Consider the following 17,253-nt stretch of genomic DNA (forward strand, 5'->3'; position numbering starts at 1 on the left):
GCTGCTGATATACGGGGTACGATTTTGACATGAGCCTGTGAAAAATCACTTATTTGCTGCTCTAGAATACATCCTGAGCTCTCCCATTCCTTGTCTTGCACCCTGAACTTTGCAGTGTTTATGAGTTCCAGCAATGAAGTGGAACGTGCTGACATTTGAAGAGTCAGAGCTTGGTTTATTAATTTTGAACACATCTTTGTAGGCAGAAACACAGCAGGGTTTAGTAAACTGTGTGATTTGGACCTTCTCACCTGCTGTAGTGAATATTGATTTGGCTTTGTACAGATTACCTACATGACAGCATTCTGTCTGAATGTGAAAATTGTATAATTATGACTTAGACAAGGGAGAAAGAAATAAAGGAATACTATTACGTTCACAACAGAAATTCCTGTTCATAGGGGTACTAAAAAATAAACATAACTTTTAAATTAGAAACAGGTTTACAAGCAGAAAAAAATGTAACTGCTTTCATAAAGCAAAAAATATAAAAATGTTATCTCTGCACAAGCTGTTTTGGAATTTAAAGCAAAACTGTACTTTTAGAAACCACTCCCAACTCCTTAACCACTTAAGCCCCGGACCATATTGCTGCCTAAAGACCCAAGGGGTTTTTACAGTTCGGGACTGCGTCGCTTTAACAGACAATTGCGCGGTCGTGCGACGTGGCTCCCAAACAAAATTGGCGTCCTTTTTTCCCCACAAATAGAGCTTTCTTTTGGTGGTATTTGATCACCTCTGCGGTTTTTATTTTTTGCGCTATAAACAAAAATAGAGCGACAATTTTGAAAAAAATTCAATATTTTTTACTTTTTGCTGTAATAAATATCCCCCAAAAACATATATAAAAAAAAAAATTTCCTCAGTTTAGGCCGATACGTATTCTTCTACCTATTTTTGGTAAAAAAAATCGCAATAATCGTTTATCGGTTGGTTTGCGCAAAATTTATAGCGTTTACAAAATAGGGGATAGTTTTTTTGCATTTTTATTTTTTTAATTTTTTTTACTACTAATGGTGGCGATCAGCGATTTTTTTCGTGACTGCGACATTATGGCGGACACTTCGGACAATTTTGACACATTTTTGGGACAATTGTCATTTTCACAGCAAAAAATGCATTTAAATTGCATTGTTTATTGTGAAAATGACAGTTGCAGTTTGGGAGTTGACCACAGGGGGCGCTGTAGGAGTTAGGGTTTACTTTGTGTGTGTTTACTAGTGTAGGGGGGTGTGGCTGTAGGAATGACATCATCGATCGTGTCTTCCCTATAAAGGGGATGACGCGATCGATGCGCCGACACAGTGAAGCACGGGGAAGCCGTGTTTACACACGGCTCTCCCCGTTCTTCAGCTCCGGGGAGCGATCGCGACGGAGCGGCTATAAACAAATAGCCGCGCCGTCGTCCCGAATCGCTCCCCGAGCGGACCCGACCTCCGCATGTACCGGGGGGGTCCCGATCGGACCCCCCACCCACGTCTAGCAGAGGACGTACAGGTACGTGATTGTGCCTGTCCGTGCCATTCTGCCGACGTAAATGTACATGAGGAGGTCGGGAAGTGGTTAAAGGGTCACTAAAGGAAAAAAAATTTTTGCTGAAATGACTGTTTACAGGGTATAGAGACATAATAGTTAACTGATTCCTTTTAAAAATTATTAAAAATAGATAAACAATCATATAACGTACCTACAGTTTAGTTTAGTTTTTGCTGTTGTTTCCTGGTTCTCTGATGTACAGAGCCAGAGAGCCAATAGAGGGCAGTGAAGGTTTTACAAAACGAAACTGGATTGGTGCTGAGAAGTTTTAGACACACAGTAATCACACCTCCTTGATTAGTCACCACAGTGAGAAATCTCCCATTACTGTGGTGATCAGGAAACAGACAACCAGGAAGTGTCCAGAACAGAGAGGAATTACAGCAACATCAAAGCAAAAACGAACAATGAGGACATGAAACCAGGACTGCAGTAAGGTAAAGGAAGCTATTTAGCTAAAAAAAAATCCTTTAGTGACCCTTTAAGAATTTTGTAAATCAAAGCACAGATGTAGACCTAACTACCCCTCCTGCCTGCACCTCTGTACACTACTGCACCACCATGTTCTAGTTACTTGGTGTTAAGGAGTCTGCATAGGTGTTATTTCCTCAGTTTGCATGGTTCAAGGTGTAAATTGTTGTCAAATCACAGGATTAGGTCCCCACTGTTGTTAAGGAATTATTGTTACAGTTTGACATAGATTGTCTCTTTCATGCCTCTTTTGAACCTGTTGTCCCCCCTGTCAAAATTAGCTCCTCATTGTGTTTTAAATACTGTCCCTTTTCCCAATGGATGTAGGTAGCCTGCTATGTTGGGACATATGTTTGTTGAGAGGTTGTTTTCTATTTTTTTTAATCAAAAAGGTTTTTTATTGAACATAAGAAAGATCACAACAGTTTCCGATGCATGGGAACTTACATAAATTTTTCAGCAAAGAACATGTGCACACTCTTTCTTATTTTGTTAGTATTCCAGTACTACATCACTAGATTCTTCAAGCATATGCAAGTCAGTACTATGGACACTGTAAAATTCTAGACATCACAAGCTTCCTAGGACTTAAACCAGGTGTATCTAGTCAACGTGACCATATACGTTCGAACCTGCCCGGGCATCCCCTGTGTTGGTAGATATACTTTTTCATAATGAGTGTGTTTCCCATATGTGTTATCCAGGCGGCGCTGGTAGGTGGCATGGTCGATTTCCATCCCATTAGTATGAGTTTTCTGGCCTGAAACAGTGCTCTAGAGAATGCAACCCTGAACAATTCCTCAGGGATCACCTCCTCCAGGACCCCCAGCAAACAGCATTTAGGGTCTGTAAGGACTTTCGTTTGAAATACTCCAATGAGAGTACCCACCACCTCGCTCCAATACCTGTGAAGCTTCGGGTAGCGCCACAAGAGATGAATGAGGTCCCCGTTGTGACACAGACAGCGACAACACAAAGAGTCCGGTAGCCTACCCATGTAGTTTTGTCAGGGTGTAATGTACCCTCAACAGAATTTACAGTTGGGAAACTTTCTGCGCCATTTAAAGAACATGAGGTTATGGATTGCATGGCTTCCTCCCACTAATCTCCCGTAAGTTGGCCAAGGTCCCTTTGAGAGGTTGCTTGGTTTCCCCAATTTACAGGCCTTTGCATTTCTCGCTATACTTTACTGCATATACCAAGTTACTTTGGTTGTGTTTTAGTATTAAGTCTTCAGGATGTACACACTTCTGTATTAGTGAATTGTTGGGTTTGAAGAACACAGTGATGTCATTTTTTTGTGTTTTTTTAATTTCTTTTAACTTTTTGATGTATGTTTATGGATCATTTATATGCACTATTAATTCACTTTCACTTGGAGGTTTAATATACATGTGTTAATTTTATGTTATATTTAATCGTTGCCATAACTCATTTTTTTAGTACTGTTTTTCAAAACAGATCACTACTATTTTTTTCACAAAAAAATCACTATTTATGTAATGTTTGTTAACTACTTTAATATAAATAGTGCTTTCTTTTGGTGGTATTTATTCACCACTTGGTTTAAAATGTTTTGCTAAATAAACAAAAAAAGATCAAACATTTTGAAAACATTTTTCTTCATTTCGGTTTTAGCAAATAAATAATCTTTCTTCATAAATGTAGATCAAAATATATTCTTCTGTGTTTCCTTGGTGAAAATAACCCAAATCAATGTATATTATTTAGTCTTCAGGAATCCACAAACTATGGTATATATCTGAAAACCTATCAATCCTGATGTACTGACAGCCTATTTTATTTCTTGAGACCTGAAAACACCAGGACAGTATAAGTATCCCCCAAATAACCCTTTTTTGGAAAGTAGACAGTCCAAGGTATTTGCTAAGAGGCATGATGAGTCTTTGTATGGCCCCGTACACACGGCCGAGGAACTCGACGTGCCAAACACATCGAGTTCCTCGGCCAGTTCAGCCCTGAAGCCGCCGAGGAGCTCGGCGGGCCGAGAGCTCCCATAGAACAACGAGGAAATAGAGAACATGTTCTCTATTTCCTCGTCGGCTTCCTCGGCCGAAAGTGTACACACGACCAGTTTCCTCGGCAGAATTCAGCCAGAAACTCGGTCGGAAGCTGAATTCTGCCGAGGAAACTGGTCGTGTGTACGGGGCCTAAGTTGTAATTTTTTGTCACAATTTTTGGAAAATTAAGAAATAAAAAAAGTCACAATTTTTTTTTTACATACTCACCAGTGCAGTACAGTACGTCATTATTTAACTGGTGTGGTGTTGAAACGTTTTAATACTTATTTTCCATTTTTTTATCTTTCATAAAAAACAATTTATTTTTGTATGATTTTTTTTTACACACTGTGACCAGAGCAATACAGTATAGTAAAACTGTACTACTCTGGTGAAGTGATTCATTGTTTTTTTTTTACACATTATGATTGTTTACATCAATGAATTGAATTGGTATAAGCAACTATTTTTACTGAATGAAACTGATTCAGTCAGTGTTTTTTGTTGTTATTATCTGTGATTGGTTAAAGCCAATCACATTGTACAGATGGACTGTGTTTGGCCCTGTCTATACCATGTGATCAACGTGACCAATTACAGCTACAGTATCTCACAAAAGTGAGTACACCCCTCACATTTTTTTAAATATTTTATTATATCTTTTTATGTAACACTGAAGAAATTACTCTTTGCTACAATGTAAAGTAGTAAGTGTACAGCTTGTATAACAGTGTAAATTTGCTGACTCCTCAAAATAACTCAACCCACAGCAATTAATGTCTAAACCGCTGGCAACAAAAGTGAGTACACCCCTAAGTGAAGATGTCCAAATTGGTTCAAAGGTGTCAATATTTTGTGTGGCCACCATTATTTTCCAGAACTGCCTTAACCCTCTTGGACATGACGTTCACCAGAGCTTCACAGGTTGCCACTGGAGTCCTCTTCCACTCCTCCATGATGACATCACTGAGCTGGTGGATGTTAGAGACCTTGTGCTCCTCCATCTTCCGTCTGAGGATGCCCCACAGATGCTCAATAGTGTTTACGTGTTTAGGTCTGGAGATAGGCTTTGGGTCCATCACCTTTACCTTCAGCTTCTTTAGCAAGGCAGTGGTCATCTTGGAGATGTTTTTGGGTTCATTATCACAATGGAATACTGCCCTGCAGCTCAGTCTCTGAAGGAAGAGGATCATGCTCTGCTTCAGTATGTCACAGTACATGTTGGCATTCATTGTTCCCTCAATGAACTGTAGCTCCCCAGTGCCGGCAGCACTCATGCAGCCACAGACCATGACACTCCCACCACTATGCTTGACTGTAGGCAAGACACACGTGTCTTTGTACTCCTCACCTGGTTCTCGCCACACACACATGACACCATCTGAACCAAATACATTTATCTTGGTCTTATCAGACCACAGGACATGGTTCCAGTAATCCATGTCCTTAGTCTGCTTGAAGAAGATTTTCACCGCTCCACGTGAGCCCTATAGACAATCAGGGACGGTCGGATTACCAAGGTGCTGGCAATGCACGTAGCAGTAGCAATAGGAGGAAGGAGATGGACAGCCGCACTCCGAAATAACTTTTCAAAAAAGTTGTCTTTTATTTTCAAGCAGGAACATGCATAATCACCACAACCATAAACCAGGACAGCCGACTAGTTTCGCACTCTTGCTAGTGCTTAATCATGGCATGCCTGCTTTCCTCCAATGATCAATCATGTCCTGACTCCCCACCCCTTGCACAACCTTTCACTGGGAAAATCAGCTTGCTGCTATTTCTCCTTCACTATCTCTTATGCAACTGAGAACAAAGGGAATGTGATCACTTTTTTTTTGGTTGAATGGGTTGTTTTACAAGGTGGGGGGTTACAATCACTGTAAATATTTTTTTGACTGGAGTTCCACTTTAGGAATTGAGATTTTGTCATAATAGGAAGAGGCATGAGTGCTTTCAGTGATTCAGGGGTATATCTACCGCTGAATAATCTTTTGGTCACCATGGGGTTTTCACTTTTTTTCCCATGATTTACCTCCTTGCAAAAGCACAGATTGCATAAGCATCAGTAAAATAATACAGACAGATATTTTAAAAGACAAAGCTAAAATAATTTTCAGTATACTGTATGGGGCTTACCTGTTAGGAAAGAGATATTACTATGGTGAAGAGATCATTCTGATGGATCTGACATTAACAGTGACATTGAGTTAAGATGACATACTTATTGCCTTTTTATAATATTGCTAACTGTGGTCTGAAGGCAGTTTAGAATTGAGATTAGCTGAGATGCGGTGTACGAACATTCCTGCAAATGAAAACGGGAAAGTACATTAAAATGAAGCTTAACATTGCCTTAGGAGAATTCACAGTTTATTTTAAAACAATCTATAAATAATTTTGTTAACCCCACATTTCAACTCCACATACACAAACTGTTGCAGGTGGATGATACATTTTATTGTATATTATTATATTTTTATATATATTTAGTCTAATCACCAAATATACAGAAAGGGCAATTGACCTGACCTGCACACTTTGGATGACCTGCAGAGACCAAGACTGGCACACTTTGGGTGCTGATATTTTTTACACTGAACTTATATTCATTGTACTAACTCAACAATGTCACTTAAAATGCATGATGTATGGGTAGCGATTATAAAAAGTCATTTTGGCATCATTAAAATTATCATTATTTTGCTGTTCTTTGCTGAACAATACACATATTTTCTATTGGTAAAGAAAATAATACGTTTGGCTGTAATTGTGAATAATATAATTAGCTAATTTTGACAATTTTCCTGTTTGTGATTTAAATATGTTAATTAGAACAAGGATGCTTTCACAACTTAAACATGTTACTAAAACTAGTACTAAAATGAATACTTGTGAAATATATCTTTTACAAATATTTTATTGATAGAAAAGTAGACACAACAGATTAGTTCAATAGTGTGATGGATACATCAAACATATGGTAAAGGGGAAAATCAAGATAACGGGATACTATACACATGGTACAATATTCATTGATACAATAATGAAGTAAAAGAGAAAATGTCCCGGAGTACGCTATATGAAAAGCAAAGAACTAAAAAAAAAAAACACTCCAGGTAGCAAAAAACATACATGCGGAAATTAACTGTAGGACGATCATGTAGAACAGAGAAAGATACATTTATGGTTTATTTTTTGTGATCTCCTAGTTTTAGGTATCCAGCATCACTATAACCATGTTCACTAAGTTGAATCCATGAAATCAGGAGTCACAGAGAAAAGTACACAGATAAAGGAAAAGTTAGACTACAGGGTATTGGCGGAGGGGATCTACAGGAGAATGAAGAAACAAAAGAGGGAGAGAAGAGTCTATCAGGTGGGGGGGAGGCGCATCCAGGGGCCATTAGATTGAGAGAAGTTGAGTATTGAACCTAGAGGGTTGGTTATTTGCTATCCATGGTTGCCATACTCTGAAAAATTTGTCGTGGGTGTCAGAGGTGAGAGATGACAGTTTCTCGTTGATCATTATTTCATTCATGCGATTAACTGCCTCAAAACTGAGTACAGGGGTTTTCTAGTGGCGTTAAAAAGGTGCTGAGCTAATTGACGTTCCGGGCAGAGAAGTTCAAGGATGGGTTTACATAAAAGGGCTTCGTAGAGGTCTCTTTTAAGGTTGGAATGGAGCATGTTGCGTAGAAGGGAGTAGACCCTGACCCATATAGGTGGATTCAGATAGAGTTAGGCCGGCGTATCAGTAGAACACATGAAAAAAGGGAGGTGCAAAAAGGCATGAAAAGTTAAGACACTAGCTTAAATCTATCAGTAATTACAGAGCAATCCTGACACCTGTCAGTGCAAATTAATATCAGCTGGTTCAGTCTCAACTGATGGCCTACAAAAAGCTGTCTCATTACCAAGGTGTCACACAAGAAACATCTCATGATGAGTAAAAGTAAATAACTCTCGCAAGAGCTTTGCAACAATAGGGTTGTTAAGGTCTTGCGAGAGTTATTTTCTTTTTGCCCACCAAGAGACTCTTCTGATAATTCTTTTCACTCCTCTGTCAAAAATCCTGTAAAGAGCGCCTGGTCAGTTTATGGTGAAATTATTACGGATTTTGGCCCCAACAGGGCTCACAATCTGGAAGTGGAAGGAACATCATTTCACCATAAACCGACCAGGTGCTTTCTGATAGAGGAGTGAAAAGAATTATCAGAAGAGTTGTCCAAGAGCCAAGGACCACTAGCGGAGAGCTTCAGAAAGAGCTAGAATTAGCAGATAGCATTGTTTCAAAGAAAACAATAAGTAATGCACTCAACTGTCATGGCCTGTATGCACACTCACCACACAAGACTCCATTACTGAAGAAAAAACATGTTGAAGCTCATTTAAAGTTTGCTGCACAACTTTTAGACAAGCCTGTGAAATACTGGGGGAATATAGGGCCATATTCACAGAGCAGATACGACGGCGTATCTCCTGATACGCCGTCGTATCTCTGTTTCTATCTATGCGACTGATTCATAGAATCAGTTACGCATAGATAGCCATAAGATCCGACAGGTGTAATTGTTTTACACTGTCGGATCTTAAGATGCAATACCGCGGCCGCCGCTGGGGGGAGTTCGCGTCGTAAACCAGCGTCGGGTATGCAAATTAGGAGTTACGGCGATCCACGATGGTTTTTCGCGTTCGCTACGTCGCCGCTAGTCTAGTTTCCCGTCGCAAAGTTAGTCGTTGTTTTAGGTGCCCTAACTTTAGTCAGCAAACGTATTGCTGTCTAAAGTATGGCCGTCGTTCCCGCGTCGAAATGTAAAAAATAACGTCGTTTGCGTAAGCCGTCCGGGAATACGGAAGTACGCTACGCACGTCGCCGATCTAAAAAATTACGTCAGTTCGCGCAAAGCACGGCGGGAATTTCAAAACGGAGCATGCGCAGTAGGTCCGGCGTGGGAGCGTGCCTAATTTAAATGGCACACGCCCCTTTAAATTATGCGGGCTTACGCCGTAGGCCACCAGTGTAATTTTTCACGCAAGTGCTTGGTGAATCAGGCACTTGCGATGAAAAATTGCGGCGGTGTAACGTATCTACGATACGTTACGCCGCCGCGATTCTACCTGAATCTGGCCCAATGTGTTTTAGATAGGATTTAAAAAAAAAGCAAAATGTGCACTATTGTTTGAGCCCTATACAGGTACAAACAACAACTAAGCCCAATTTGTCCTGAAAAAACAAGGTATAATCCACCTGGATACATAAAGTAGCACATTTATTCACATATGGCGTTTGAGCGTAAATGCATTCTACTGACCAGTTATTCGTTTATTCTAGCCATTGGAATAAATCCACGAGCATTGATGTGCAAGTTTTTTCTGCTCAAATGCTTCTCTCAGAATGTGCCTTTGGGGGTATTTTTCTGCCTGTAAATACTTCTCTTAAAATACTCCTGTAAATGCTTATGTGTGCACCAGGACCCATGTGATGTTATTGGGGTACAGCAGCAGCTTTTATTTTTCTTCATGACTGTCCCCTCTACTGCCACATACTTGAACTTTGAGTGCTACCTAAACACCTCCCTCACTACTTTATTAACCACTTAAGGACCGCCTAACGCTGATATACATCGGCAGAATCGCACGGCTGGGCACAGGCACGTACGTGTACATCGCCTTTAAGAGCCCAGCCGTGGGTCGCGCGTGTGCGCACGCGACCCGGTCAGAAGCTCCGTGAACGCGGCTGCGGGACCTGCAGACCCGATCGCCGCCTGTGTTCCGCGATCGGTCACAGGAGCTGAAGAACGGGGAGAGGTGTGTGTAAACACACCTTCCCCGTTCTTCACAGTGGCAGTGTCACTGATCGTCTGTTCCCTGATATAGGGAAAGACTATCAATGACGTCACATGTCCAGCCCCGCCCCCCCTACAGTTAGAAACACATATAAGGTCACACTTAACCCATACAGCGCCCCCTAGTGGTTAACTCCTAAACTGCAATTGTCATTTTCACAGTAATCAATGCCTTTTTATAGCACTTTTTGCTGTGAAAATGACAATGGTCCCAAAAATGTGTCAAAATTGTCAGATGTGTCCCTCATGATGTCGCAGTCATGAAAAAAATCGCTGATCACTGCCATTAGTAGTAAAAAAATAAATATGAATAAAAATGCCATAAAACTATCCCCTATTTTGTAAACGCTATAAATTTTGCGCAAACCAATCGTTAAACGCTTATTGCAATTTGTTTTTACCAAAAATAGGTAGAAGAATACATATCGGCCTAAACTGAGGAAAAAAAATGTTTTATATCTTTTTGGGGGATTTTTAATATAGCAAAAAGTAAAAAATATTGGATTTTTTTCAAAATTGGCGCTCTATTTTTGTTTATAGTGCAAAAAATAAAAACCACAGAGGTGATCAAATACCACCAAAAAAAAGCTCTATTTGTGTTAAAAAAAGGATGCCAATTTTGCTTGGTAGCCACGTTGCACGACCACGCAATTGTCAGTTAAAGCGACGCAGTGCCGAATCGCAAAAAGGGGCAAGGTCCTTGACCTGCATATTGGTCCAGGTCTTAAGTGGTTAACAGAAATACATTGTGCTCATACTGTACATTTTATATAAGACCGTAGACCTTATCTTAGACTTTTTTCAGTCCTTACATGGTTTTGAAACTACAGTACTGTAACCTGTACCTGTAGATACATTTTTAACATAAGAACTGTTTAAGACTGCTCTCTAAAAGCTACTGTAAAGTGCCATTTAACAAAGCACACATTTTGCTGGTAAACATCTGCGGTCCAAGTGTATAAGCCTTGTATGATTTGTAGAATGTTTTAGAGGTTTGCCATCACAGCTTTACAACTGCCTGCACGCAAATTTTTTGTATTCAATGAATGAACCCACATACCCTCTTCACATTTCTTTATGAGTTATCAGAGTTGTTGTATTGATGTTGTGTTCACTAATTGCCTTTAATCCAGAACAGTGTATGGATCAATAACCCTTGTGTTTGTTGATAGATTATCTGTTCCACTAATTACAGTTACAAAACAACTGTTCTTTGTAACTTATTTAGCAAACATTGAAATAAGCATAGACTTTAGTGTCTAACTAATCCATTTATTTATTTTTCTTGTACAACTTCCAAAAATGACCATCACTTGACCCGAACCATGCACACTTAATTAAAGTAATACAATTTCTAAAAATCATTTAAAACTGTGGTAATAAATAATATGGCCTGGATTCAGAAAGGACTTACGACGGCGTATCTCCAGCTATGCCATCGTAAGTCCGAAAGTGTGCCTTCGTATCTCGGCGCCTGATTCAAAGAATCAGATATGCCGGAATTTGGCCAAGATCCGACTGACGTAAGTCTCTTACGCCGTCGTATCTTGGGTGCATATTTAACCTGGCCGCTAGGGGCACTTCCATAGATTCACGCGTAGAATATGCAAATGAGCTAGATACGCCGATTTACGAATGTACTTGTGCCCGCCGCCTTGATATACGTTGTTTGCGTAAGGTGTTTTGTAGGAGTAAAGTTACCCCTGCTATATGAGGTGCAGCCAATGTTAAGTATGGACGTCGTGATTCTGAGAATGCGCACGGTTCATTATAATAAAACACATCCACTGCCAACCTACTTTGAATTACGCGGGCTTACGCCGGCCCATATACGCTACACCGCCGTAACTTAGAGCGCAAGTTGTTTCTGAATACGGTACTCGCCACTCTAAATTACGGCGGTGTAGCGTATATGAGATGCGCTACGCCCGCATAGAGTTACGCGATTCTTTCTGAATCCGGGCCCATCTATTTTCAGGGTGTTTGCTCACATCTTCTCTGTCTGAAATAAGAACTGAAATGGGTGCAGTCTAAAAAACACCAATGTACTTTTTATTCGTTTAACACTGAGAGGGGCTGATCTTAAAAGTTTTGATAAATCAGCTAGGGTAAATTCAAATGTGTATTGCAAAATATTGCGATGCGAGGTAAAGTAGGACATTTATTTTCACAAACACTAAGGCCTCGTACACACCAGCGGACATGTCCGATGAAAACGGTCCGCGGACCGTTTTGATCGGACATGTCCGATGGGATCATTTGGTCTGATGGCTGTACACACCATCAGACCAAATTTCCCGTGGACAGGATACGCGGTGACGTGGCCGCGCCGTGGCCACGACGATGACGCGGCGACGTGCGTGACCCTGGAAGGTCAATGCTTCCACGCATGCGTCGAATCACTTTGACGCATGTGAGGGCTTTCGGCCGAGCGGACATGTCCGGTGAGTCGTACAGACGACCGAACATGTCCGACTAAGTAGCATGCTAAGAAACATTTGTCCACTGGAAACCTGTCCGCTAGGCCGGGAATCCGGTCCGGTCGGCCGTACAGACGACCGAACATGTCCGCGGAAACTGGTCCGCAGACATGTTCGGTCGTGTGTATGAGGCCTGATATTTAAATGAAGACATGTTTTGCATATAAAGGAAAAAAACAATGTGGCGTTAATTTTATTTAGGTTTGTGGAGGCCTTAATACATAAATAGGGTTTTAGGATATATTTTAAAGGCCAAAGAAGCCCTCTGAATTAAAAAAAAATGTTCCTCTATATGTTATTAATAATGGTAAACTTACTGGATAAAAATATAATTAAATGTACAGTTGAACTGATTAACAGATTCTTAAAAATATTACTGGAAGATAAAAGTTACACATTTTAGTGTGTTATATAATATACCACAATAATCTGATAAATTGTTGGCCATCAGAAAATGTTGTTTATGTGTAGTATTTTAAATATTTTACTATCCAATGTTTAATGTATAAGTCCTCTGTATTTCTATGCAGTGCTTGTGATCAAAGTTCTTTGCTTGTGTTCTAGGTCTTACAGCTGCTGCATCGTTGGTATCCCTAGCATGGGCCCTGGCATCCTATCAGAAAGCATTAAGAGATTCGAGAGATGACAAGAAACCCATCAGTTACATAGCTGTAATCATCCAGTTCTGTTGGCATTTCTTCACCATCGCTGCCAGAGTGATAACGTTTGCTCTCTTTGCTTCAGTTTTCCAACTCTACTTTGGAATATTTATTGTACTTCACTGGTGTATCATGACCTTTTGGATTGTGCATTGTGAAACAGAATTCTGCATCACTAAGTGGGAGGAGATTGTGTTTGATATGGTGGTTGGAATAATCTATATCTTTAGTTGGTTTAACGTCAAGGAAGGAAGGACACGGTGTCGGCTATTTATTTATTACTTTGTCATCCTTCTGGAAAACACCGCCTTGAGTACCCTGTGGTATTTGTACAAGGCCCCCCAAATCCTGGATGCATTTGCTATTCCAGCACTGTGTGTAGTGTTTAGCAGCTTTTTAACTGGTATTGTTTTTATGCTTATGTACTATGCCTTCTTTCACCCTAATGGACCTAGATTTGGCCAATCACCGAGCTGTGCTTGTGAAGATCCCATATCTGCATTTCCCTTGCCCCCTGAGGTGGCCTCAAACACTCTTAGATCTATGTCCAATAACAGGAGTGTGGCCAGCGATCAGAAATATACAGAAAGAGACGGCTGCATGCCAGTATTTCAAGTGAGGCCTACAGCCCCTTCTACACCATCCTCAAGGCCTCCAAGGATTGAAGAATCTGTTATCAAAATTGACCTGTTTAGAAACAGGTATCCAGCCTGGGAGAGACATGTGTTGGATAGAAGCCTACGTAAGGCAATTTTAGCTTTTGAATGTTCACCTACTCCCCCTCGGCTGCAGTATAAAGACGATGCACTTATTCAGGAACGTCTGGAATATGAAACCACGTTGTAACAGCAGCGAAAGGAAATCCTGACATCCAGGTGTTTAAAAAGCCACAATGATAATCTGAACAATAAGCACTGTCAACTGGTCGGTGGCTGAAAAAAACTGTTTAACCTTTACAGAGCAAAAAGCCATGGCAAGTAAAGTCATGGAAAACAAATAAAATGGCTAGTCATCATGATTATCATTCTTTCAGACACTCTGATATATCAAAGTGAAAGTTTTGCTTGTGCATTTTAGGACAGAAGAAATTCAGTGGGGAGAAAACATGCAAACAAGGGCAGGACAGTAGACCTATGTAGTGTAGTGTTGTCTAGTGCTGTGATTATTATTCATATAGAAGTCATTATTGTCTCAAGATTTGTAATGTCTACAAGGTTTTATATGTAATGACCCTGAATCATGCTACAGCCAACAGTCTATACGCTGCAGGTCTCTGTTCCACATGTCAAAAATTTTGCAATAGAAAGCTACCACCCATATATTCCAGTTGTCCTGATTTGGTATGGCATCAGAAAATGTTTGCATATCCCTAAAGTGGCATGTTCACAAAAACACATATGGCCTAGCCCAACTATATGTGTGAATCCAAGAACCACAGAGGAGCAGATGACCCTGTTTGCAACATGCCAAGTAATGGAAACATTTTATGAACACATCAGGACTGAGTTTGGGTCTGATCTTTGTGACCCAATTTTTATATCCATACAAACTATATTCTGTAGTGCAAACATACACAGTACAGTGAGTATTTATTTTCCTAGAAAATCTTAAGGAAATGTGTCTTATCACAAACGTCAATAACAATTCACCCAAAAAGGCTGCTACCTATTTCCCCTTAAATCATTCATCTACACCAGTAGCTAGTTGAGAAAACAGCAATGAATTCTGTGAAGTTGTGAGAATTGTGAAACACCTGTGATGACATGAAACATCACAGGACACTGGTCAAAAATGATAATCATGATGACATACCCGGATGACAAACAAAGATTTGTCATGGTGGTGGAAAGTTATGTGATGGGGATAAAAGTGTCTGGTTTCTTGTACTATACAGGAGATCAGTTCAGGACTCTGAATGCATGGCTCCATGTGATTTATGCAGGTATGATATAAAATATGAACTGATGCCATACCCTCCTAGTGCCAAACATTACATAGTGTAAGTGACTGCCCTGATTTCTGAGGAACACACAATATGTGGCATGTTGAGCCGTGCAAGAGTATGAAACCAGACGAAGTGCACCAGTTCTCCACATGTACAGACAACTCACCTTTTATACCTATAACTAAGTGATAACTTTTAGGCTTTGGGGTTGTCTACTAGTAAGTATACACAGTGCCGTAGAATAAAATACATTTGTCGAAGACCACTATGATCCTAGTCAAGACTTGTTTTCATATTAATTCAAATCCGCAAAGAAACAGTTCTAAGACAGTGCCGGTGTTGCAATTGTTTAGAGTCAAAGTCATTTTGTTTTGCACAAAACAGTTTTCATGTTATTTCAAAAGATATACCCAAATGGTGCTTTCAGTTGCATTAAGAGTGCAAGTTAAATCTTACAGCATTTTCTTTTTTTCTGTTTGCAAAATCAGAAACCAATGAATTACTCAATATTTTGTATTGTATACTATGGTTTACATAAGGTATTACTTTTTTATAATGTGTGGATTCTCATATCATCCCACAATCTAACTTTTAAGTCAAGTTGGTCAACCTACTGGAGGTCAGATATTCTTATAATTACTTCTTTTTTACACCTAGCATATAGACCTCTATGATCATTGGTTTATTTTATTTTTACAAGTTTCTCAAGTTCTCTACTTGTACAGAAAATAACAATAATTAAATGTTACACACATACTATAACCAACTTGTATTAATGTAGGACCATGACTTGTAACATTACAAGTCAGTACTTGTAATGTTATTTTCCATTATTTTGGTACAGTTCATTCAATTTTACAGCAAAAAATAGCACAAATGCTGACTGAAAGCAATCATAAAACATTATACACCATGTGAAATTGCATTACAACAATTCTTTTTGGTTTCATACAGTATTTATGAAGAGGTGCTGTACTATACAGTTATGGGTCTATGTGATGTATATCTCAGATCATACTTTGGACCTGTGAAATTATCAAGTAGTCTGTTATGTAATGTTATTAACATTGCTATAGGTGTAGGCCTCATCTTCACATGTCCTAATATAACGTAACCCTCTTATAGAAAGGACATTATTAGTGGGCAAGTGATAAAGGGTAGAAGAATGGAAAATAATAATCTATAGCTATTAATACTGAACTACATATGCCACAGAGCACAATTGTTAGCACATAGCTGGCTCAGATTTGCGGAAGACTTAAGGAAATGTTGAGTGGGAATGTAGCTGAATCAAGCATGCTTTCTGAATCAGGCAGTTAACAAATTTGAAAAGTTACTTAGAGGCTGTTTCAGCACGACTCAACCGAAATAAATAAGATCATGACAAGTCCACGTGTGTCAAATTTAAAAAATTTGTCTTTAAATAAATATTTATCATGACATCAGTTTGAATTTAGCCCTGAAGGTATAGAATTGATTGCCAATTGTCAAGGCTTTTGAGGAGCCCCAAAAGAATCTTAAACAAATTACGGTCATGTCACCTTATTGTGAAGTTGACTTTGTTATGCAGTAAACACGTTAGGTACCTGACATTCTCAACACTGAACTACGAGGCATGCAGAATCTTGTAGTTCTAAAAAATCTGGGGATCTTTATGTGTAGTAAATATGTCCTCACAATGCAATATTATATAAAGTTTATTTATTTATGTTTTGTCTTGGTCCCAACCCCATTCCTAGCTTTTTCTTTTTCATTTTTGAAGGATAAATCATTGTTAAAGTCTATTGTAAATTGATTTTTAAATACTGTAATTCTATAAGAGTCACAGAAAGTTAAGATGAATAAATGCTTGTAAGAGTCTTGGAAACTCATTCCATATGATGTACTTATACCTTGTTATGATGTGTGCATTGGGGTTCATGACGTAACAGTGTGTGACATTATAATATTTCACATCCTTGTTTACTGAAACTCCAGATCTGTGAGAGTAGATCTATAATAGTGTTAGCATTTTAGGAATCCCAGTTATTTAGACAATACACAAAAAACCTCAGCATTTGTAAATAGTAACATAGATTTTATGAAATGTAACTATTATCTTTTTTATTTAAGAAAAAAAAATCTGCTCTAGCAAAACACAGTACATACAGTACGCAAATTAAAAAAAAATGTCAATTGGATACCTTTGTTTAATTAATTATTTTTGGTCCCCAAATTGAAAACACAAATCAGATCAACCAAAGATTATTCCCCTAAATCAATACAATTTTAATGTGCTGTCTTTGATTATGG

The 17,253-nt window shown here is 39.2% G+C and overlaps 1 protein-coding gene across 1 annotated transcript in view; it reads left to right on the top strand.

Moving 5' to 3' along the window:
• The window catches only part of XKR4 (XK related 4), a 394,969-nt gene extending 379,737 nt beyond the window's left edge, over positions 1 to 15,232 (top strand). The window contains exon 3 of the mRNA XM_040354210.1: positions 12,922 to 15,232. Within this exon, the coding sequence (XP_040210144.1) occupies positions 12,922 to 13,862 (941 nt within the window). The 3' untranslated portion in view covers positions 13,863 to 15,232. The remainder of the gene's footprint in view (positions 1 to 12,921) is intronic.
• The last annotated feature ends 2,021 nt before the right edge of the window (positions 15,233 to 17,253 follow it).

Source organism: Rana temporaria, chromosome 5 (assembly GCF_905171775.1).
Source record: "Rana temporaria chromosome 5, aRanTem1.1, whole genome shotgun sequence".
NCBI lineage: Eukaryota > Metazoa > Chordata > Amphibia > Anura > Ranidae > Rana > Rana temporaria.